Source organism: Zea mays, chromosome 5 (assembly GCF_902167145.1).
Source record: "Zea mays cultivar B73 chromosome 5, Zm-B73-REFERENCE-NAM-5.0, whole genome shotgun sequence".
NCBI lineage: Eukaryota > Viridiplantae > Streptophyta > Magnoliopsida > Poales > Poaceae > Zea > Zea mays.
In genome coordinates this window covers 7,036,637-7,059,523 of record NC_050100.1, presented here as the reverse complement: position 1 = coordinate 7,059,523, position 22,887 = coordinate 7,036,637, and the positions used below count along the sequence as shown (strand labels likewise).

Below are 22,887 nucleotides of genomic sequence, written 5' to 3'. Positions count from 1 at the left end.
TAGATGTCTCACCCTTATACATAAAAGCATGATTAGGGCTAGAGTGAGACTTCCTAGAATGAATTTTCCTAATTTTGTCCTCGGGATAACCGGCAGGGTATAAAATGTAACCCTCGTTATCCTGAGGCATGGGAGCTTTGCCCTTAACAAAGTTGGACAATCTCTTAGGAGGGGCACTAATTTTGACATTGTCTCCCCTTTGGAAGCCAATGCCATCCTTAATGCCCGGGCGTCTCCCATTATAAAGCATGCTACGAGCAAATTTAAATTTCTCATTTTCTAAGTTGTGCTCGGCAATTTTAGCATCTAGTTTTGCTATATGATCATTTTGTTGTTTAATCAAAGCCATATGATCATGAATAGCATCAATATCAACATTTCTACATCTAGTACAAATAGATACATGCTCAACAATAGATGTAGAGGGTTTGCAAGATTTTAATTCTACAACCTTAGCATGCAACATATCATTTTTAGTTCTAAGGTCAGAAATTGTAACATTGCAAACATCTAGTTCTTTAGCCTTAGTAATCAACTTTTCATTTTCTACTCTAAGGCTAGCAAGAGATACACTCAATTCATCAATCTTAGCAAGCAAATCAATATTATCATTTCTAAGATTGGGAATTGAAACATTACAAACATGTGAATCAACCTTAGCATTTAAAATAGCATTTTCATTCCTAAGGTTGTCAATCATCTCACGGCAAGTGCTTAGCTCACTAGATAATTTTTCACATTTTTCTACTTCTAGAGCATAAGCCTTTTTAACCTTAACATGTTTTTTGTTTTCTTTAATTAGACAATCCTCTTGGGAATCCAAAAGGTCATCCTTTTCATGAATAGCACTAACCAATTCATTTAATTTTTCTTTTTGAGCTATGTTAAGGTTGGCAAAAAGGGAACGCAAATTATCTTCCTCATCACTAGCATTGTCATCACTAGAGGATTCATATTTAGTGGAGGATTTAGATTTAACCTTCTTTTTGCCGTCCTTTGCCATGAGGCACTTGTGGCCGACGTTGGGGAAGAGGAGTCCCTTGGTGACGGCGATGTTGGCGGCGTCCTCGTCGTCGGAGGAGTCGCTTGAGCTCTCGTCGGAGTCCCACTCGCGACAAACATGGGCATCGCCGCCCTTCTTCTTGTAGTACCTCTTCTTCTCCTTTCTTCTTCCCTTCTTGTCGTCGCCTCGGTCACTGTCACTAGATATAGGACATTTAGCAATAAAATGACCGGGCTTACCACACTTGTAGCAAACCTTCTTGGAGCGGGACTTGTGATCCTTCCCCCTCCTTTGCTTGAGGATTTGGCGGAAGCTCTTGATGACGAGCGTCATTTCCTCATTGTCGAGCTTGGAGGCGTCTATTGGTTGTCGACTTGGTGTAGACTCCTCCTTCTTCTCCTCCGTTGCCTTGAATGCAACGGGTTGAGCTTCGGATGTGGTGGCATCATCAAGCTCGTTGATCTTCCTCGAGCCTTCGATCATGCACTCAAAACTTACAAAATTCCCGATAACTTCCTCGGGGGTCATTTTAGTATATCTAGGATTACCACGGATTAATTGAACTTGAGTAGGGTTAAGGAAAATAAGTGATCTTAGAATAACCTTAACCACCTCGTGGTCATCCCACTTTACGCTCCCGAGGTTGCGCGCTTGGTTCACCAAGGTCTTGAGCCGATTGTACATGTGTTGTGGCTCCTCCCCTTTTCGAAGCCGGAACCGACCGAGCTCCCCCTCAATCGTTTCCCGCTTGGTGATCTTGGTGAGCTCATCACCTTCATGCGCGGTCTTGAGTAAATCCCAAATCTCCTTTGCGTTCTTCAACCCTTGAACTTTGTTATACTCCTCTCTACTTAAAGAGGCTAGGAGTATTGTTGTTGCTTGAGAGTTGAAGTGCTCGATTTGGGCCACCTCATCCTCATCATAGTTTTCATCCCCTATCGACGGTACCTGTACACCAAACTCAACAACATCCCATATACCTTTGTGGAGCGAGGTTAGATGAAATCGCATTAAATCGCTCCACCTAGCGTAATCTTCACCATCAAAAGTTGGTGGTTTGCCTAATGGGACGGAAAGTAAAGGTGTATGTTTGGAAATGCGAGGGTAGCGTAGGGGGATCTTACTATACTTCTTGCGCTCTTGGCGCTTAGAAGTGACGGAGGGCGCATCAGAGTCGGAGGTCGATGTTGATGAAGTGTCGGTCTCGTAGTAGACCACCTTCCTCATCCTCTTATGCTTGTCGCCTTTCCGATGCGGCTTGTGGGAAGAAGATTTTTCCTTCTTCTCTTGGTGGTGAGAAGAGGAAGCCTTTTTCTCCTTCCGTTTGGAGGAGTCCTTCTTCTTCTCCTTCCTCTTGGTGCGGGACTCTTCCGATGAAGTGCTCCCGTGGCTTGTAGTGGGCTTTTCGCCTGTCTCCATCTCCTTCTTGGCATGATCTCCCGACATCACTTCGAGCGGTTAGGCTCTAATGAAGCACCGGGCTCTGATACCAATTGATAGTCGCCTAGAGGGGGGGTGAATAGGGCGAAACTGAAATTTACAAATATAAACACAACTGCAAGCCGAGTTAGCGTTAGAAATATAAAAGAGTCCGCGAGAGAGGGCGCAAAACAAATCGCAAGCGAATAATGAAGTGAGACACGAGGATTTGTTTTACCGAGGTTCGGTTCTCTCAAACCTACTCCCCGTTGAGGAGGCCACAAAGGCCGGGTCTCTTTCAACCCTTCCCTCTCTCAACCGATCCCGCGGATCGAGTGAGCTTTCTCTTCTCAAATCAAAAGCCGGGAACAAAACTTCCCGCAAGGGCCACCACACAATTGGTGCCTCTTGCCTTGATTACAATTGAGTGTTGATCACACGAGCAAGTGAGAAAGAAAGAAAGCGATCCAAGCGCAAGAGCTCAAATGAACACGGCAAATCACTCTCACTAGTCACTTAGGGTTTGTGTGGAATTGGAGAGGATTTGATCTCTTTGGGTGTGTCTAGAATTGAATGCCTAGCTCTTGTAAGTGGTTGAGAAGTGGGAAAACTTGGATGCCATGAATGGAGGGGTGGTTGGGGTATTTATAGCCCCAACCGCCAAATGTGGCCGTTGGGAACCTGTCTGTTCGATGGCGCACCGGACAGTCCGGTGCCCCCTGCCACGTCATCACTGCCGTTGGATTCTAGCCGTTGGAGCTTCTGACTTGTGGGCTCGCCTGGGTGTCCGGTGCACACCGGACATGTACTGTTTGATGTCTGGTGCACCAGTATGGGCGTGCCTGACATCTGCGCGCGCTGCGCGCGCATTAAATGCACCGCAGGGAGCCGTTGGCGCCGCAGGGAGCCGTTGCTTCGCTGGCACACCGGACAGTCCGGTGCACACCGGACAGTCCGGTGAATTTTAGCGGAGCGGCTGCCGCGCGAACCCGAGGCTGGCGAGTTCCGGAGACCGCGCTTCCTTGGAGCACCGGACATGTCCGGTGCACACCGGACAGTCCGGTGAATTATAGCGCGCCGGCTTCCGAGAATTCCCGAGGGCGAAGAGTTTGAGTTGGTGTCCTCTGGGCGCACCGGACACTGTCCGGTGCACACCGGACAGTCCGGTGCCTCCAGCCAGAGGTGCCCTCGGTTGCCTCATTGCTCCTTTGTTGAATCCAACACTTGGTCTTTTTATTGACTGAATGTGAACCTTTACACCTGTATACTCTATACACTGGGGCAAACTAGTTAGTCCGATTATTTGTGTTGGGCAATTCAACCACCAAAATTATTTGGGAACTAGGTGTAAGCCTAATTCCCTTTCAACCCTTCGCCGCATTCGGTCTGCGCCGTTGAGTTTTGATCGGACGGTGCAAGATAGATCTAGGGTGCGTAGAATCTCCACCGTTGATCTCTGGGTCAACGTGTGGATTTACATACCGGTTTGGTGTGGTGCCAGATATGATCTGGGCCCTCGGTCTTGATCCAACGGATGGTAATCACCGATACCTCTTCGGGCGCCATTCTTTCTAAAGAGACCCTAGAAAATAGGGAAATCAACCCGCAGTACTACAAATAGAAATCTGTGTCTCGGTTTATTTTGCGCCAGGACCCCTACCTTCCTCTGTAATATTGGGCCCAGTCCAGTACTGTTTTAAATTGATTAAATGAATAAGAAATTAGATTTTTAATATAAAAATAAACCCTAGAACTTGTTTATTCCATAGAAATTGCATATGAACTCCAAATTACTCCATTCCAGTTCCTAAAATTTAGTAATTTTATTCTCTAACACTTACTGTCTCTGTTTTATCATGACAACAGTAAGAAAATTAATCCCACACTTAATCCCATTTTAAACACATAAAACATTTGAAAATGCATAACTTAAAATCTATAAGTCCAAAAATTATGATTTCTGTTCCTAGAATTTTATTTTAATGTGTAGATTATTACTGTGTATTTTGCATATATGTTTGGTGTAATGTTAATTTTGCCTATACAATGTTTGTCTGTATTGCTACGACTAGCAGTGAGGTCACGAGTCATCTGAAGATCATCCTGGTACCTGGAATCTCAAGTCCCAGGCAAGTTGTGCCCTTGATCACTTCTTTTTACCCACTCATGTTCTAATTAATCATAATGATCTGCATAGGTTAATTTTGATGGGACCCAATAGGTTACCCTAGTTTGATTATCTTTATACCTTGTTTACCACTGAACTTTTTGGGTAGTACTTGCTAGTGCTTTATGTGGTTTTGGGAATGAAGATACATTATTCATGATCACACTTTTATTATTTGTTTATTACTACTATTCATGATAAGATCATTATGTTAATTGGAACATGGAGCGACCACCCGGGAAAACAGTGCTACCACAAGGGAGGAATGGGACCCCTTGGCTGATTAATTAGGAAAGCTAGTGGAAGACTACCTTACCCGAAAGGGGCAAGGGCAGTAGGGGAGTGGTCAGTGTAGGGAGGCCCTCGGGAGGATTTTGCTGCGATGGCGGTCCTACAAGGGATTCCTGCATTGGAGCTTCCTATAAACTGTAGCGGGTTTTCTGAAGCTAGTGGAACTTTGTAAAGGCCTCGTAGTGTTACCCTGCCTCGCCTCCTCGGTAGAGGTGTATGGGAAGTCGCGATCCCTTGGCAGATGGGTAACATGACTTGTGGGTAAAGATGCGCAACCTCTGAAGAGTGTAAAACTGGTATACTAGCCGTGCTCACGGTCATGAGCAGCTCGGACCCTCACATGATTAATTTATGGAACCTAAACTCAATTTGTCATATGCATTGCATCGCAGGTGAGGTTGTTACTTTTGTTCTACTACTTAATTGGGTTGGTATTTACTTATACTTAGTAATTGCTAATAAAATTTTGACCACCTTTAAAAGCAATGCTCAGCTCTAACCATCCTCTTTTGATAAGCCTTACACTTCACATGAACTCCCACCTTTGGTGAGTTCATGCACATTATTCCCCACAACTTGTTGAGCGATGAACGTATGTGAGCTCACTCTTGCTGTCTCACACCCCCCACAGGTCAAGAACAGGTACCACAGGATGAGGCGCGTGGAGGATGCTGTGATGAGTTCGTGAGTGGTCTAGGCCGTCGTCTCCCAGTCAACTTCGGGTTGCTGGACCGTTGTCTCCTTATAATGTAATTATTTATTTTGTACAGAACTCCGATTATATAGTAAAGATGTGACATTCGATCCTGTGCCATGATTCATCATATGTGTGAGACTTGGTCCCAGCACACCTGGTGATTATGTTTACGCCCGGGCTTTGGACCCCTAAAACCCGGGTGTTACAATAAGCAATACCTAATTTCATGCCATGGGGATATAAATACCCTCCATGTCATCTAGTTGTGGTCTCTTGTCCATTTTGTTTAGTTAAAGAAACACTTTGGAGAGAAATTAAGGGAAGCCTTTCCCTAGTGAGGTGTTTAAGATCTGATAACCACAAGATTAAGGATCTCGTTAATGCATAGGGAGTAGCAACTATGGATCCACCCTTCTCATTAAGCTTATTTAGGTCAAGTAAGAGTTTGTGCTTATTACTCTTGGTGATCGACATGACCTAGTCGGCTTGGTGGCGGTTAGGAGCTTGGTGATCACCTGATAGAGATTATGGGATGGTCTAACTTATGGTGTAAACGGTTGTGGGTGATTCACTATATCGGTCTGGCAAAGAATAAACCTATAGAGACACTTGGTCCTTGAGAGAATCAAGGGCAATCTACACCCTGGCATGGTTGCTCCAACAAGGGCAAGTGAGTAATGCTGACTCTCTGATACCTTCAGAAAATTGTCGTGTTCCTAACCCTTTCTTTACTTTGAACATTTACTTTTATGCAGTTAGCTTCTTGTATTTACATTACTATAATTACCATACTAGAATAGAGTTGGAACTTAGGGAGCAAAACTTTTATGTGAAGGATAGAAAACACTATTAAACAGAAGAGATAAAGTAGGCTATTTAGTAGGATTTAACTATTACGAGAAATTTTATATTAGACCAATTTATCCTTCTAGCTTCGCTTAGTTTCTGGGTAGCTCCTTGCCATTCCTGAGAGAACTCCTCCCTATCTTTATGGAGAAGGCAGTGGAGGAGCTTTCGTAGATTTTTTGAAGCTGTCGAAAGAGCCTTTGAAAGAGTACTAAGGTTGTCCATAGCAGATCATGTAAAATAAGAGTTTTGTATTGTTTATAGAGTAAAGTTTAAAATAGGTGATAAGATAGGATAACTGCTAGAGCTAGGCTAACAAAAGCGAACAATGAAATTATATTTTTCCTAGAAGAAAGGAAAAGGTTTGCTGATGTTTTGAATTTCACACAAACTAACATGTTTCCTACTACGAACATCAGGTCATTCAGTTTTTATTCGACGGGCTTTTTTGAGAATGTAGATATCTGGAGAATTTAGTTGTGGAGAAAATCTGAATATCGTAGGATTATATATATGGAGCAAGACGAATGTGTCTATAGGGTTTGAGATTTAGGAAGTAACGGATTTCTTCCATCGTCATGACTTGATGAATTATGTGTTCATATTGATTTAGACGATTTTTATCAAAATAATTATTACGTAGAATGTTAGAAGTCGATTCCAAGGATGTATTCAGTCGTTCCTCTATCTTATCACATATTTCAAAGTTTACTATGCAAACAGTGATAAACATTGACATCTATGGTATCATGTCACTGTTTTATAGGATCAATCAAAGACAAATTAAGCTGAACAAACACCCCGACACCTGTTCATCCAGGGTGTGTTTGGTTTGAGGCCAAAGTAGGACGAGGAGAGGACAACACCGTCCTATTAATTTTTTTGAATCATGCCATCATAAAAAATTACTCTGATATTTATCTCACCCTCACTTTGGTCTCATCTAAACACCGTAAAATTGTGATGCCCCCTTCTATCCATTCTTATGATCAAACCAAACATACCACTATAGCCGTCGCCAATACCCGATAAGACTCGGCAAATCAGCTGGACACATAGCACATCTATCCCGCTTCCGTCTCCCGCTCCAGTCGCCATGGCGGAAGCCCTCGTGGGCCTCCGCGTCGCTGCCCTCGCCGTCCCGCAGCCTAGGAGCCACCGCAGACGGCTTCTTCCCGCTGCGCGCCTCGCTGCGTTCCGGCGCGACCGGCTGAGCACCGCCCGCGCGGCCGTCGCAGGGCCACCGGAGGTGGACGAGGACGATTCCATGAGTATCGACAACTTGCATCGTTTCTTCGACCTCAACGTCGGAAAGTGGGACGGGTCATTCTACGTATTTTTCGCCCTCTTCGCCAGTTCGCCTCTAATCTTCGATACTTTCTGCAGTTTCCGGATTCGTGATTGGTCTGACTGTCGTGCCTTGTGCCCGCCCTGTACTTGTGTTCTGTCATTCCATGTAGCAATTCGACGCGCACGGGAGGGTTCTTCAGGAGATTAGCACGCGGCTGTCCGTGAGCACGTACGGGGAGGACAACCTCATCAGCCTCCTTCAATCGTAATATTCCTTCCCAAAGTGCCAGTATATACTGATAACGATCATCATTATCCATGTTAAACTGGGAATGTTTTCAGTTGTCAATTAGCTTGCTGCTTGCCTTGTAAGTGCATATTTCTAGTTCGTGTCAGGTCTGTGAGATTGTGACAATAAATCATTCACGATGATTTTGCTTGTTCCATCTGCTTGAATCGGTGTGTATGTACATGTTGAGATTTTAGGTTGTACATTAAGCAAGCATCCTCTGCAATATCAATCGTGGACGAAGAGGATTCTGAACCTGAATGGGTGGAATACAAGATCAAAGAGACGAACATATTCACTGTGGACAAATATCAGCAGGTGCACTGAAACTTGTGCTTTTCCCGTGATCTCTCTTATAGTTGTAAATTCTGTACATCTGGGCTTAGTTAATGAGTGGTATTGTTTAGTGTACAGATAGGGTTCTTTCCTGAAGAAAAGGCATTTGCTCTGAGGTATCAGACTGCTGGAATGCTGGAGACTGTTCTTCGGGTTGGCACGCTTGGAGAAGATGATACTGGTGAAGAATCTCCCAAGTAAGTAATAGCTACAAATTTACTTGCTTATTGTCCAGTGAAACTATTATATAAGGTGTAACATAGCTATTTTGTCTCCACCAGAAACCTGAAGATACCTTCTCGCAAGCCATCTATCGTATGTGAAAATTGTCTTTACTCCCTTGAAGGCAATGGTCGAATGAGGGCTTTCCACATAATGGATCCAAAGGGAGTGCTTGACACACTTCTTATTTTTCATGAGAAGAGGCAGGGATCTGAATTGGCACAATCATTTAAACACTATTCAGTTTGTACCAAGGTGAGTTCACTCATTGGGACACTGAAACCTTCGTGTATAATCATGACAGGATCCTTCTGAATTAGCCCCAACCTTTTATTCTTTTAGAGTGCCAGCAGTGATAGGATAAGTACAGTACTTGGAAGATGGGAGGGTCATTCTGTGACTAAGAGGAGTGGGGTGTATGGAGCAACACTTGCTGAAGCAGATACAGCTGTTGTTCTCAAAATGGGCTCTAATGGCCAATTGATTCAGGTATGTTCTAGAGCCTCTTGGTGACTTGTTGCAATTTGAAACATAATCCATGTTTGAATCTTAAATTTCTAACTAATATTTTGGCAGAATGAACCTAATCAATTGTTCCTCCATCCATGCGTGCATCAGCATGCTTACTTTTGCTTCATCTTAGTCAAACTTCTAGTTTACACATTAAGAAAAAAGAAAAAAAAAACTTAGTACCCTTTGTTGAGTTTGTAATCCAAATTCTGCATATGGAGGCTGTGTTGGCGATCAGAGCGGAGGTCCGTCGCCGGAAGGCTTGGTAAAGGTTTCGCCTGCCTAGTGCCCGTGTTTTTTCCCTTCGCATTGAAGGTTTTTCCACGTAAGGGCTTGTTCGTTTCACGTTAATCCATGTGGATTGGGTGGTATTGAGTCGGTTTGAATCCATAGCAAGTCAAAATACATCCCAATTTATTTCAATACACTTCAATCCACATGGAATTGGAATAACCGAACAAGCCCTAAACCTGTGTTTGTGCTCTGTCGTTTGTTGGTTGATCTACTTCGTTTTGTCTGCCGATTCTGCTAACACCCTTTATTTCTGCATCAGAAAATTTGTATAGGAAAAATGACCATTTACTGTAGCGATATATTTTCTTCAAAAGAATGCATATAAGAATTTCGGTATTTCTGTTCATAGGATACTTTATCAACTAAAATCGGAACCGGTACAACAACAACGGTCAACTGGACAGGATCAGCAAATGAAAACTTGCTTCAGTTTGATGGAGGATATGAAATAACATTGCTACCTGGTGGGATGTACATGGGATATCCATCAGACATTAGCAAATCTATTTCCCAATTAGATTCTTTTCATTTAGAGTTTTGTTGGATGGAATCACCTGGAAAGAGGCAGCGGCTTGTCCGAACTTACGATGCAGCTGGTTTGGCTGTTTCATCGACCTATTTTTTTGAAACCAAAGTTTGAGTCATAGCTTCTACAAAATGTATTGCAACGGTTTTGTAAGTCATACAGTAATCTCACTATTTGTGTCCTTCGGTGCATGATATTTGAGTATATATTGTCAGATCTTTCTATATCCAAAACCCAGAAATTCATGAACCAAACGTGTATTCTTGTTTTGCTCATTATGTTGCATTCCTCTCGATGATGATAATAGAGGAACAACGGAAAATTAGCATACTACTCACAAGGGAAAATTAGCATACTACTCAAGCATATCACTGAGCATCTCATGTGCATAAATTAAAAAATATCTAAATTTGAACCCATGAAACCGTAAGTTGTACACATGATAAAGTTTATATTGTTAGATTGACCCAGTGCGATATGTCGTTGGATTGTTACGTGAAATATGTGACATCAAGCATTCTCGAGAGGTATACCCGCTAGAATCTTAGACCTAAAATCGTCGTTGTTTTTCACTATATATATTGATGTATTTTGTGGTTGTCAAGCACTATTTCATATCTGGGTAATTATAAAATAGTTTTTGGATGTACTATAAAACATAGGATGGAATTGAGTGGCTCAGGATACAATTTGTCCAACCTATGTAATAGGAGAGACATATCTAGTCCTATCGATGTGGTCTAGTAAAAAAAGTGCATAGCCATGCTAATGTGATTAAGTGGATGTTCGGCACGAAATAGTTGGAATTTTGCCACTTGAAACGTTGTTTGCTTGTTATAATTATCTCTATGTCTATGAATTATGGGTTTATCTGTGTCTATAAAATGTGGGTCTGATGACAAATTTATTAACGTTTTCTTGGTGATGGCAAATATCAAATTTTCTCGTTTGACACAGCTCTGCTTCATAAATAACAACTCAGCTTCTTGAACTTTAGAATTAAGCAGCTCTACTTTAAAGTTACAGTTTTTTTGAAAGTGTTTGACTTAAAGACCATTTTCAGCTTCACTAAAATGGGATTATGTTTTAAAAACCTCTTGTACGCTTGATGTATGAGGCTATTTTGTTTACATGTTTTATCAAAACTTTAATAAGAAAATTACATTGTATATAAAACAATGTTTATAAAGTCATACTAGTGAGTATAATCACTCACATCCAAATATACAACTACACGACAGAGCTCACCAAGCAGTGGCCTAGTGATGATGTCCCTGGCGGCGACATCGGTTGTGGCCGTGTCGTTGACGCTCATCAGGTCGTTGCTCGTGGCCCAAAACCTTTGCACAATTACTGGCACGGTGTCGCCCTCTGCCATCACGTATGTCAGGTACACTGCGTGTAGGGATGAAAACGGACGAAAAAACCCCTCTCCCGTTTCCGTATCCGTATTTTATCATCAGAAACGGGATCAGGTCCGGAATAGTCGGGAGCGGCATAAACGGAATTGCGAAAACGAACGGAAACGAAAATACTAACGGAAACTCATAATTTAATACAAATAGAAATGTTATTGATGTTTGACTAGTGATTGATTGGCAGAACAATAACATAAAACAAATAGATATAGAGAGGCAACATTCTATTGTTGTTTGGTTGCTAAATATGTACATTTAGCTACATCTGATGTTGTTTAAGACTTTAGATCACTTGTCATTTGAAAAGAGCCAGTGGTTACAATGACCAATTGTGCTATAATTTGTCACCTAAATACACGAGGATTTAGTTTATATACTAATACATATTAGACTCGTCCCATATTTGTCAAATACGGAATAAATACGGGTTCAATCCGGAAAAAAACGGGATCCCGCAAAAACGGACGAAATAAGCTCTGTCCCGTTTCCGTCCCGTTTCCATATTTTTTCGTAAATACGGAAACGGTCGGGTCAAATGTAGAAAACGGTACGGGTCGGGACGGGATTTTTTCCGTCCGTTTTCGACCCTAACTGCGTGGTTAACCCGGATTCTACTGCACGTGCAGTACCAGTCATTGATGTGTGGCGTGGGCCTACCCTCCGCTGGGCCCACACGCAAGTGACTGGTACTTGCACGTGCAATACTGCACTGAATCTGGATTGCTGCGGGGGCGCCGCTGTGGACGCCGTCGAATCAGGCGCAGTGCAGCGGTGCGACCAACGTGGTCCCGCCGTCGAGGGCGCTGACTCCCTCGATCATGTCGTTGGAGTCGTGGATCCGGTCGGGCGTGGTGAGCTCACCGGCGCAAGAGGCGGTGCTCGTTGGGCTTGCGCTTCTTATAAAAGGAGTTCATGAAACTAAGGGGGCTACTAGTGGATATTTTGCATTGTTTACATGGTGATTAGTAAATTAGTGGATTCTATGGAATTAGGGAAGGATTATGGGGGCATTGCCCCCTCTGCCCTCCCTGGCATCGCCCCTGAGTGTTTGGCTAGATGTTTGTGAAGCTGAGTTGATTTTCGTTAAATGAAGCAGTCCCAAACACCCCTAAAGAGTTAATTATGATGTGACTTAAGAGTTAGTCAGAAGTTATAATCCACTATAAGATCAAGTGAAATGTTAAGCTATTACAAGCATAGCGCAAATCTCGTCTTGAGTTCGATAGACATTGTGTGGTAAAAGGTCAAGGCATATATATCAAGTTCCAAGCAATACGATTTTTTATGTATACACATATTTAATATGTGTTGCGACATTTTTGTTGACTATTGGCTAAAAGTAGTTTTTGTTCATACCCATCTACATGTGAATATAACAGGTCACACAATTTAGTAGTTGAAATAGTTATATATGATTGACTAGTGAAAGCAAGAGATTGTTGAATATATGTTTAAGAGACAATCATGATCTATAAGAACACTAATGGACTTTTAGGATAAAAGCCATTAGCAAGGATCTATATATATGTGAAGGGGTTGGCGTGCTAGAGAGAATAATCTAAGCCTCCACCAGTCCACTAGCTCTTCTCCTAGAGTCGCAGGCACCTAAGGCGTCACCATCATTTCTCTCGTTGTGCGCGGTGCTAATCCACTACCGTCACTGGGTTTTATCCCGGGAAGTGTGGATACATTGTTGTTGCTATAATGTTGATCAATAACGTACTGAGAAGCACGAGTGACATGTTGATGATGCTACTATAAGAGAGCATACAACTACTTCCAATATATCAACACGCTCTTCTTTAGATGTAGTGTGTGTCTAGTGGTAACGATCCATGACTCACATGCTATCTTCATCTTAATTGAATATGGTAGATATACAGACTTTGTGCATATACCCCTGTAAATTGCATATACGAACTATGTGCATATACGAACTTGAGTTAGTTCCTACAACTATCTGCATATACGAACATATATATTTCAAGTTTTATGTCTTCGTATATGGTATTCGTATATTTCAAGTTTTATGTATTCATATATTTCAATAAAAAGACATGTATTCGTATACGAACATATATTTATTTCAAGTTCGTATAATCAAACCATATAAACCAAGATATTGCGTACTATGTGCATATACGAATTGAAAACACAGACATGTATTCCGTTTCAAAAAAAAGAAAAGAAAACACAGGCATGCATATACATCTTCACTTCTTCAGAGTTCAGAATGCAGCCTGCTGCAATGTCTTTTTCCCCCCTCCTCTTTTGGAGCAACGATCAACAAGTATTTGCCGCTCTATACAACAGCATCTCAAACTTGAGTTAGTTCCTACAACTATCTGCCGCTCTATACAACAGCATCTCAAGAACATCTACGAACCACACTCTAGTCTCTTTTGCTTTTTCCTGAAAGTTAGTGCCCTACAGTAACACGACAGATTTACTCGTCAGCTGCAGTTATCAGCGTCGGTATATGCCCGTTGTCGGCGAAGTCGATCTTGTTCAGCCTCATGCAGCACAAGACATGCTCTGGCAGCTCCTCAGCCTTTTGTGCCTGCAACCAGTATGGCCATGGTTAAGTTGCAGGCATTCAGTCAAGGGGTCACTTTTTCTTTTTCTTTCTTTTTTTTTGAAACAAATCAAGCGCTCACTTTTCAGCCGGAAGCACAAGAAAACTATGTAGTACCTGAATAGTTAGACCAAGATCAAGAACGCCATGCCTGAGCCGCTCCCGTAATGTCTCGAGCCCTTTCCGCGATATGAAGCTGAACCGATGCACATCGAGATCGATCTCAAAGTAATTTGGGCCCTACATTAACAATGACAACACATACATATTTTTTATGTTTCAGTAAGAGCTGGAAACACAGTTTACCATTGCAGCACCTGTTTGTGTATAAACCAGTGAGGAAATGCAGCCAGTCACCTTGTAGAATTTGTGTTGTGGGCGAGATAGCACAGGCTTCTGATTGTAAGTCTGCACGAGCTTCCTCTCTGCCGTGCTCAGCTGCAGGTCTTCAGGGTTTGCCAGACCAGCCAGGATTTTCAGCCTCTCTGTGTAGGGCACAATGCTGTCTACTGCAAATCCCTTCACCTTTTCCATCTCATCATTCATAAGCCTCTGCATAACAGGTCAGTGAGAAACTTCTGATAAGGAGGTGCTTTTATCTATATACAAGAGAAATCTACCTTGATGCTGTCCTGCAATTGAGGAGAGATCTCCTTGTCAAAACTGTCAGATAACTTGAAATACAGAACTAGGCTTATCCCGTCGCCGTCGTTGTCGCCAAACACTGTAGCAGGGTATGTGGGCAGCTGCACAAACAAGTAAAAACTTGTCAGGCTAGAAGCCAGAAGTTAACAATTAACAGTCAGTAATTAAAGAGCGGTTGTTAAGAACCGTTTATAGCCTACTGAATTACCTGAATGTTCACAATGAGGAGGGTAGGAAAGGCTTCGTGTGTCTTGAGAGACGGAAGCGAGAGGTGCTGCGCAATGTGATGAATCTTTCTCGTGTAGGCGAACATGTCTGCTCCAATGGGGGTGTAAGGGGAGCAGTCTGGGGCCGGGTATTTCCTCTTGTCTCTGCATGAATTTCACAGTTCAGTCAGGCATAATCATGTATACAATATTGTCAGAATTGTGTTTACAACACTGCCACTGTACGTACTTGAAGAAGCTCTCCCCTCGGACCCTGAACGTCGATGGCTCAAGAACCGACCAGCAACCTTCCGACAGCTTCTCGCCCGTGGAACAACACGGCACCGTGAAACCTGCCCTTGGGCGGTACAAGTAATTCGCAGAACCACCTGGGATTGCAGGACTTGTCAGCGAAGTAATAATCCAGCCACTGAACGGCACTGCAATGGCGTAGCTGATATGTTAACGCTAAAGCAACTCACTCGTTTCGGTCATCTCGTCGCCCTCGTATGACCTTGTCCTGAACGAGAGCCTGACCACGGCCGTTTTCTTCTTCTGCTGCTGCTGGTGCGGGCTGGCACCAGCGATCGGCATCGGCTGGACCTTGTTGCTCGGAATCGACGCCGGGAACGGCCGCGGCGACATTGCGGCCTGAAGCTCCTTCAGTGTGCTGCTACTGCAGCACTCCTCGCCGTTCGAGTCATCGCTCTTGTCAGGCTGTTCCCTTCGGTCACAGGCTTCCGCGTTTGCAATGCTCCTGAGGAGCTGCATGGTGTCCAAGAAGCACGCCGCGTCCTTGCACTGTTGTGCATTTGAGCCGCCGGTGACATCAGGGAGAGGGTCTGGATTGGATTGGATTGGATTGGATTGGAAGGAAGAACGTAAGTACCGCAAAGTCTGAAACTGCAGCTCACGTTTTTAGTTTGCGATTTTTATGTACGGACAACAGGTATCTGAACTTGTGCAGTAAGTACCTCCGCTGACGCTAGCGAAATCGTTGTCGAGATCGTCGTCGGAGTCCGGTGACTCCAGGATGCTGACAGAATCGTACCATGCTTCCTCGCAAATCACTGCACAGATTTTTCCAGAGCTGTGAGCAAATCTGGACTAGCGTGGTAGGAGTACTTGTTACAGAATTCAGAAGGAGGAACCGAGAGGAAGAGATGCTGTGCTGCTGCTCTTACCGTTCCCGGCGTCCGTCTGGCTGCGCTGCCACTGCAGCTTGGTGAGGTGCAGGGTGACGCTGGAGTCCGGCGCCTCCACGTGGACGACCCCGTGCCGGGCGAGGCAGCTCGCCGCGCCGCAGATGATGGGCGCGTCGGCGATCGCCGTGCACACCTTCCGCCGGATCTTCCTCGCCGCGACCGACAGCTTCCTCGGCCGCCGCCGGTGCCTCGTCGACGACACGCAGGAACCCATTGGCCGCCCTCGCCTAGCTAGCTAGGCTGCGCAAGAAAATTCGAGTCGCACCTTGCAGAATCAGCAACCTTCAAGAACTGATCAGAGTCAGATTTTTTTTTTCGAACGGAGATCACTCCATTTCTATTACTTGCATAACAGAAAAAAAAGAGTCAGATGACGATCACCAAATCAAAAAAAAAAAGAGACATCAGTTACCCTTGTCAAACGATCCAGCAACCGAACGGCCTCCAACTGTCTCCCGCACTCTCTTTATTTCCCAGCGGATAATGCTAAGAAGAAAGCTCTCGCTTTTACCAAAGGTCACGGGCGTCAATTTTGAAGCGGACAGGCGAGCGAGCAGACGAGCAGCCAGAGGCAGCCTGAATTAATCCTCAGCTGCCTCCCTCTGCCTGCAATCCGCAATGGCGAATGCAAGGCAAGACATATCCTCCACGCGAGAACGTGATGTGCATGCGATTAGAGAAATGGCAGCGAGAGGACCTCTGTCCCCTGTGTGTGCGTATGGCGCTGAGGAAGCGTGTTGATCCGTCTGCTTTCCTGCCCCGCAAAGGCGCGGCATGTAAATCATCGGAGAGGGTGGGAGTAGGATAAAGAAGCGGGAGATGGTACAGGTCAATGTCACGCGCGTTTGAAGAACCGGCAGAACCCTAGCCGCTTGCCCCAGCCGCAGCAGGGAGTCAGGGACTCCGGCCATGGGCAAAAAAGGTTCTTCTAATGGTCTAGTGCAGGTCGCCTTGTGTTTTTCTGGTGGGTTAAGGGATTATACAGGTTAGGTCAGGTGACACAACAAGTCAACAACTACTTTGCTCCATGTCCATGCTCAAGTTCTCGTTTTCGTGTGCCCAGGTTTGGCAGAGTCAAAGGGGCAGTAGACAAATCAGGGGATTAATGAATTCAGATACGCAGCTGATTGTGGGAGAAAAATCTGCAGCTGATTGATAGGATTAATGTATCGTTCTGGGTCACTTGCAAATCTCGGCAAAACATATACCCGGCCAGAGAATATTTTTTTTTAAAAAAGGATTATTCGTTGTGAGGCTGGGCCAACTCCAAAGCTGATCGGGGGACCGATACTGACTGACGTGGACACCTGAGCAAAACATCACCATCTACAATTGGGATGCTGCAATATGTTTACAGTCTGTTTAGTTAAACCCAACTAAAAGTTTAGTCCCTACTATATCGAAATGAATAATAATTATAAATATTAAATGTAGTCTAATTATAAAATTAATTATATAGATTAAGACAAAAAGACGAGACAAAATTATGAAACTAAACTTTAGTCAGGGGACTAAGTCTTAGGTTTTGTTTGGAAGCAAACCAGTTTTTAAGAAACTAGTTTCATTTTTTAGCTATAAGGGGCTAGTTTTTTGGTTTTTAAGAAACTGTGAATACAATTTTTATAAACTGATGTATAAACTAGTATGTTTGGAACTATCTCAGTTTTCATAAATCAGTTTTTTAAAAACTAGATGGTTTCAAACAAATCCTTAGTCTTCCAAAAGAGATTGCCTTTTTTTGGACGCACCTGACAGCTGCAAGCCAATTGTCCAATACCATAATCGAAGAGGGAATTCTCATTTCAGCAAATGATTTGCAGGCCAACTGCTGGAAAGGGCCTCCGAACCTGAATAGGGATTTCAAGAACCGAAGTGGCGCCAAAGGACGACGCATATCATACATGCAACCGGTCTGGTCAAGCCGATGCCTTTTTTATTTTTTTTTTCTTTGTACGGGTGGGAGTCATGGAGAGGCAGAGAGCACATCATAACAAATTGACAATGCGACCCCACCTTTAGTTTTTATGCCTGACCTACATGTCTGCTTTGTGCCGGGTGGCTAGAGAAGGCAACAGACACAAACTCGATGGATACTGCAAACCTAAACATGTGCCTGCAAAAATGAAATATGCCTGTTAAGAAACCCATGCCCGCAGTCAGGTATAGATTCGTGTCTGTACTCGTGCCCACATGGGTACCGGGTATCCGTGGGCTGCCCGTGCCCAATAAAAGTAGTTTCAACCACTAGTTCACTATTTAGACAATATCGCTACTTAAACAATAATACATGACTAGATGTATACCTTTGTGTTGATATGGAATCAATATATAATGATAAGATACATTGAGATACAGAATCACTATGAAAGTAATCAAACCAGTAGTGTTTTATGTGATTTTGAGTTTGGATCTTGCTCCGTCTTGGTTAGAGTTGAGAGCTTTAACCAACATTGGTTTTCCCCTACAATGAAAAAGGCAATATAAGACATCTAAATCTTAATTCTATCGATATCTAGATTTTATATCAATGCTAAAAACAAGAATATAAATTGAAATAACAAATTATATATTTTATTTGTTCGCAATCGAAGAAATAAGATTAAAAAAATTAACATCTGAATAAGTATCTGGATCCATCCATACCTGTAACGATTCAACACGTCTTTAGCACACGATGGTTCTTCCTTATAATAATACTAGTTAATTAATAACAAAAACGTAAACAATACATCTTTAGCACACGCTGGTTCTTCCTTATAATAATACTACTAGTTAATTAATAACAAAAATGTAAATACTCCACAGAGGCTACCGATGATGCCGATCGAGGACTCATTCCATGTTACTTGGTTCGTAAGCTTTAAGCAACAATCTGCCAGTTGGTAATGGTAACTGCGCACGAGAGGAATGGACATCTCCTCTTCTTCTTTTTTACCAACCTTAAAAAAAGGAAAACGAAGAACATATGCCGAGGCCGTTGCCAACCGTCTACTCACCGTTCGTCGATGATGTATACAATTTGCACTGACTTTTTTTTTTGTCATAAGAAGCTAACAGAGTAACAGTATGCTGCTCCTCATCATTAACCTAAATAGCATCAGGTAGGGATTTGCAAGGTATGACTCCACTAATTAATTAATTAATTAACTAATAGACAAATAAATTGAAGACTGCTGCTGTGGCTTTGGCCACTTTGCCGCCCTGTCGCCTTGTAACTGTAACCATGCCGATGTGGAAAGACTGCGCAGCGTGATGCCAAGACACGTCCCTGTCACTGTCAGCACGCCGTGACCCGCCCTCTCATCTCCGACTCCGAGACGTGCTACTCCCCTGGACCGGATCGACGAGGGAGATGGATTGGTATGTAGACGCCAAATGTCCATATTGCCCAGAACGCAGTTGTTCTCCGTTGACGCCACCCATGGTTGTTAAGAACAACAACACAATAATCTACACATGTTTTGACTGGTTATAAGATGGATTTGGTTTTGTTTTTGTGTACTCGTCGGGCAATAAAACAACCAGCGTTCTGCGTTGCTTCCAGACGAATTTGGCTTCCATTCGCTCGCGCGTCGGACGAGCGGTGACGCCGTGACGGCTCGGTCGGTCACACGGCGAAGGCGCACTATATATGGTTGTTCTCGTCGGATAATAAACAAGTTCTTGTAATATATATAAAAAAAACGTTCTTGCATGACCAGGAATGCATGGATGAGCCGCTGTCCGTCCCTGTCTTCCTCTTGCCATATTTTCTTTCATGAATCTCATTTGAGGAACTAAACTGTGTGTGGTTTGTCGACCTCTATGGCTCTATAGCTTACCTTAGGTTTGGGCTTGGCGTGGTCAGAAAGGCCCTACTACATTCATTCCTCAGAGCGAAACTGTTCTTCTCGATTTAGGCAGGCCAACCGCAACCATTCCCCCAGCCCAGCTTGCCACTGCCCGTGTATCCCATGAACTTTCTGGGCTTCACCCATTCACCGAGTTATCTTCCCGCCCGCCAACGGCCCAACCACGCGTCATCTTCGATCTTCCCGCCCGCCAACCGCCGCCCAGGGCGCGGCGCGCGCCCAAAATTCCCCCGCTCGGTCCCCGCCTCTTGACGCCTAGGGTTCCAACGGCGTCCTCGCCGACGCCGACCACCGCCGACACACCCTCCAATCCAAGATGTCGCATCCCATCACCCCGCGCCGCGCCACCCGCTCGTCCGCGGCCGATCCCGCCTCCCCGTCCGGACCCAGGCCCAAACCGACGCCCAGGCGCCAACCCGTCTCCACCGCCGCCGCGAACGCGAAGCAGGAGGAAGGAGAGGAGCACGAGCGGAGCCCCGTCGACGCGCTCCTCGAGGCGCTGCCCGGCCGCCGCGAGCAGGCGACGGACCTGCTCCGGCTCCTGGCGCCCGCGCCGGCGCTCCCGCTCCTCCTCCACGGGGGCGCCGCCACGGGCAAGACGCGCGCGCTCCTCCTCGCTCTCCGCCACGTGCGCCCCCGCCCGCTGCGCGTCGCCTACGCCGCCCTGCGCTCGCTACCGTCCCCTCGCGCCCTGTTCTCCTCCGTCCTCGCCCAACTCAGCCCGCCTTCGTCGTCCTCCTCCTCCTCCCGCCTGCGCGTCCCCGACAAGCCCTCGGACTTCGTCGCCGCGCTCCGCGACGCGCTTGCTGGCCTCTCCGCGCGGGGCGAGGCCGTGTATCTGGTGTTCGATAATTTGGAGGTTGTTAGGAGCTGGGACAAGGGTGGCCAGCTTCTGGCGCTCCTCCTCCGCCTCTACGATCTCCTCCGATTGCCGCAGGTCGTGCTCGTCTACGTGAGCAGTGCTACACCTGACGCGTACTACTCCATGACTGGCTCTGTCGAGCCGAATCACATTTACTTCCCTGATTATACAGTGGACGAGGTACGAGACATCCTGATGCGAGGCCATCCAAATCCGAAGCTGTACTCATCGTTCCTTAGGTATGGGATCCATCAGTGATTCTGGCTTTGTGTTAATTTGATCCTGGGTATGGGTCAACCAAATACCAAGCAGTAGATTTGACATGCGTATGCTAATGCCTTGGGAGCATGGTTGGACTGTGAGTAATCAATCACGCTAATTTTTTTCCCCATTCCTATTGTTGTTTGGCAGTGTGGCGCTGAAGCCATTGTTCCGGGTAACAAGGAGGGTAGATGAACTGGTGGCTGCACTGGAGCCACTTTTCAGGAGGTACTGCGAGCCATTGGGGGATTTGAAGGCCGTTCCGGATGAGAGCATCAAAAGAAGGTTGTTTGAACATATACAGCCACATTTGGCTGTTGCCATGAACGAGACTTTCATTGTTCCCACGAGGGTTTCTGTGGATGAATGCAAAGACCACAGTTCTCGTGGGAAGGCCAGTAGTAAAAGACAGTTTGGCAGTAGGGATGGCTTGCCGACTGAATTGGAGTTCCACATGTCTGTGTCTGCGAAATACTTACTATTGTCAGCTTTCCTGGCTTCAAGGAACCCGGCTACTCTTGATGCAGCTTTGTTCGATTCAACTGGAGGGTCAGATAACAATAGGCGTAAGAGAAAGTATGTCAGCTAATGTCATCTCTTGATTTTCCAACTGTCTAATTATCTTATTAGATGCTTACATCATTGTCCCTTGATGTAGGAGCTCTCAAGCATCGATGAATATGAAGGACACCATGGCCGAAGAGATGCTTATGAAAGGCCCCGGCACATTTCCTCTTGAGAGGCTCTTGGCTATATTTCAGTGTATCACATCAGTGTCAGAAGATGATCTCGGTGATGTTGAATGTTCTGATAGTATGATGAATGGAAGTGGAATGACTGGTTTGATGTCAGATGTTCTTTTGCAACTGTCAACACTTTGCAATTCTAATTTCCTCTCCAAAAGCCGGAGCTGCCCGATGGAAGGCTCAGCTAGATATCGATCTAACATTGATGAAGATTTAGCACTCAAGGTGAGCACCGTGTGACATTCATTTTTAAGACACTGTGGCTGTATTATGATCTTTCTGTGATTTCTTTATCATATAATTTACAGGTTGCCAGGAGTGTTAGTTTCCCCCTCTCGAAGTATATTTACAGAAGATAGCCTTTGCATCCTTAGCCTAGGCTGTAACAACTGTTGTCTGTTGTTGTTGGGTTTAGACTATAATGGGATCCAATTTGTCTATTTCACAAGATGGTAGAGCATCAAGGGATAAAGCAAATGCTATATGCTCTATCTTCTTTAGTGTGTTGACTTCTGATAGTCCTGTTTCTCAGTCAGACAACGAGTACGGTGTCTGATCCTGGATCTAGTGGTAACTTAACATTCTGAGCTTTATGGAGATGTCTCAGAAGTAGCATTATGTCAATAGCTCGTGCCATTCAGACAGAAAAGAACCATTAGCATCTGAATATAGCCATGCTGCTTAGTTTGCTAGATGTTCTTTTCTTCACAATTCAAATGTAATGCGGTTTTTGTGTGTCACAGTGGTACCACGATTCTATCTGAAAGAGATCAGTGCCACTTTGTCCAAGTCCAATGTTGTTGTAATGATCTGTATTAAGTGATTATTCCATTCACAACCATATGAACTTCCAGTGGTACTGGTTTAGAACCCTTAACATAGCATTGGGCTGTTGAGGTATTGCCTGCAGCTGATTAGACCTTATGAATGCATTTTATTCTTTGGGACTAGAATGCCCTTGTCCACGCTTTACTTGATATTATGCCCACTTGAACAGGAAAGTTCATATCATTGTAGAAATTGGAAGTCATATTTGTCAGTCTTCAGTTGTTCATCAGTCAATCGAGCCACTTTGACTGCATCCCTAATTGTACGATTCTCTTATGTAAAGTTAAGTGAAAGATCAACTGGCGTTTGCCATGAGTTTCTATTGTTGTTTAGGGTTCTTCCACAAAGGCAAGCGGTGAGCTTACTGTCAAGCTCTGCTTTAAGGTATTGCTACGTGATG

At 44.5% G+C, this 22,887-nt stretch overlaps 3 protein-coding genes across 5 annotated transcripts; 2 read left to right on the top strand and 1 right to left on the bottom strand.

The window, feature by feature from the left end:
* The first annotated feature begins 7,330 nt into the window (after nt 1-7,330).
* On the top strand, nt 7,331-10,114 carry LOC100276396 (uncharacterized). The gene is given in 7 exon segments (NM_001150201.1): nt 7,331-7,756; nt 7,884-7,978; nt 8,200-8,320; nt 8,417-8,535; nt 8,620-8,815; nt 8,903-9,049; nt 9,714-10,114. Coding segments are annotated over 7 exon segments (1,206 nt in total). The 5' UTR covers nt 7,331-7,519; the 3' UTR covers nt 10,005-10,114.
* A 3,304-nt stretch (nt 10,115-13,418) lies between these two features.
* LOC103625870 (uncharacterized) lies at nt 13,419-16,917 on the bottom strand. Of its 3 annotated transcripts, none has more exons than XM_008646267.4 (10): nt 16,352-16,917; nt 15,919-16,230; nt 15,709-15,804; nt 15,217-15,576; nt 14,985-15,123; nt 14,737-14,899; nt 14,504-14,629; nt 14,241-14,435; nt 14,001-14,123; nt 13,419-13,868 (listed from the first exon to the last, which is right to left on the bottom strand). In XM_008646267.4, exons 2-10 carry the CDS (start codon nt 16,151-16,153, stop codon nt 13,755-13,757), a joined length of 1,551 nt encoding a protein of 516 aa, XP_008644489.1. In that variant the 5' UTR covers nt 16,154-16,230; nt 16,352-16,917; the 3' UTR covers nt 13,419-13,754. The 3 variants fall into 3 exon arrangements, with proteins under 3 accessions (XP_008644489.1, XP_008644490.1, XP_008644491.1); XM_008646268.4 differs by having other exon boundaries at nt 15,919-16,221; XM_008646269.4 differs by having other exon boundaries at nt 15,919-16,179.
* Nucleotides 16,918-19,994: 3,077 nt separating this feature from the next.
* LOC542079 (origin of replication complex subunit 5) lies at nt 19,995-22,608 on the top strand. The gene is made up of 4 exons (XM_008646266.4): nt 19,995-20,891; nt 21,064-21,489; nt 21,572-21,884; nt 21,968-22,608. The coding sequence occupies exons 1-4, from the start codon at nt 20,107-20,109 to the stop codon at nt 22,016-22,018; spliced, it is 1,575 nt and encodes a 524-aa protein (XP_008644488.1). The 5' UTR covers nt 19,995-20,106; the 3' UTR covers nt 22,019-22,608.
* Nucleotides 22,609-22,887: the final 279 nt, after the last annotated feature.

Bases quoted from the DNA above. Each gene is read 5' to 3' on its own strand.
- LOC103625870 (XM_008646267.4), bottom strand. From the start codon at position 16,153: ATGGGTTCCTGCGTGTCGTCGACGAGGCACCGGCGGCGGCCGAGGAAG. The intron at 14,900-14,984 runs GTACGTACAGTG...AAATTCATGCAG, and splicing joins CGAGGGGAGAGCTTCTTCAA to AGACAAGAGGAAATACCCGG. The intron at 14,436-14,503 runs GTAGATTTCTCT...CCTGTTATGCAG, and splicing joins AATTGCAGGACAGCATCAAG to AGGCTTATGAATGATGAGAT.
- LOC542079 (XM_008646266.4), top strand. From the start codon at position 20,107: ATGTCGCATCCCATCACCCCGCGCCGCGCCACCCGCTCGTCCGCGGCC. The intron at 20,892-21,063 runs GTATGGGATCCA...GTTGTTTGGCAG, and splicing joins CTGTACTCATCGTTCCTTAG to TGTGGCGCTGAAGCCATTGT. The intron at 21,885-21,967 runs GTGAGCACCGTG...TATAATTTACAG, and splicing joins ATGAAGATTTAGCACTCAAG to GTTGCCAGGAGTGTTAGTTT.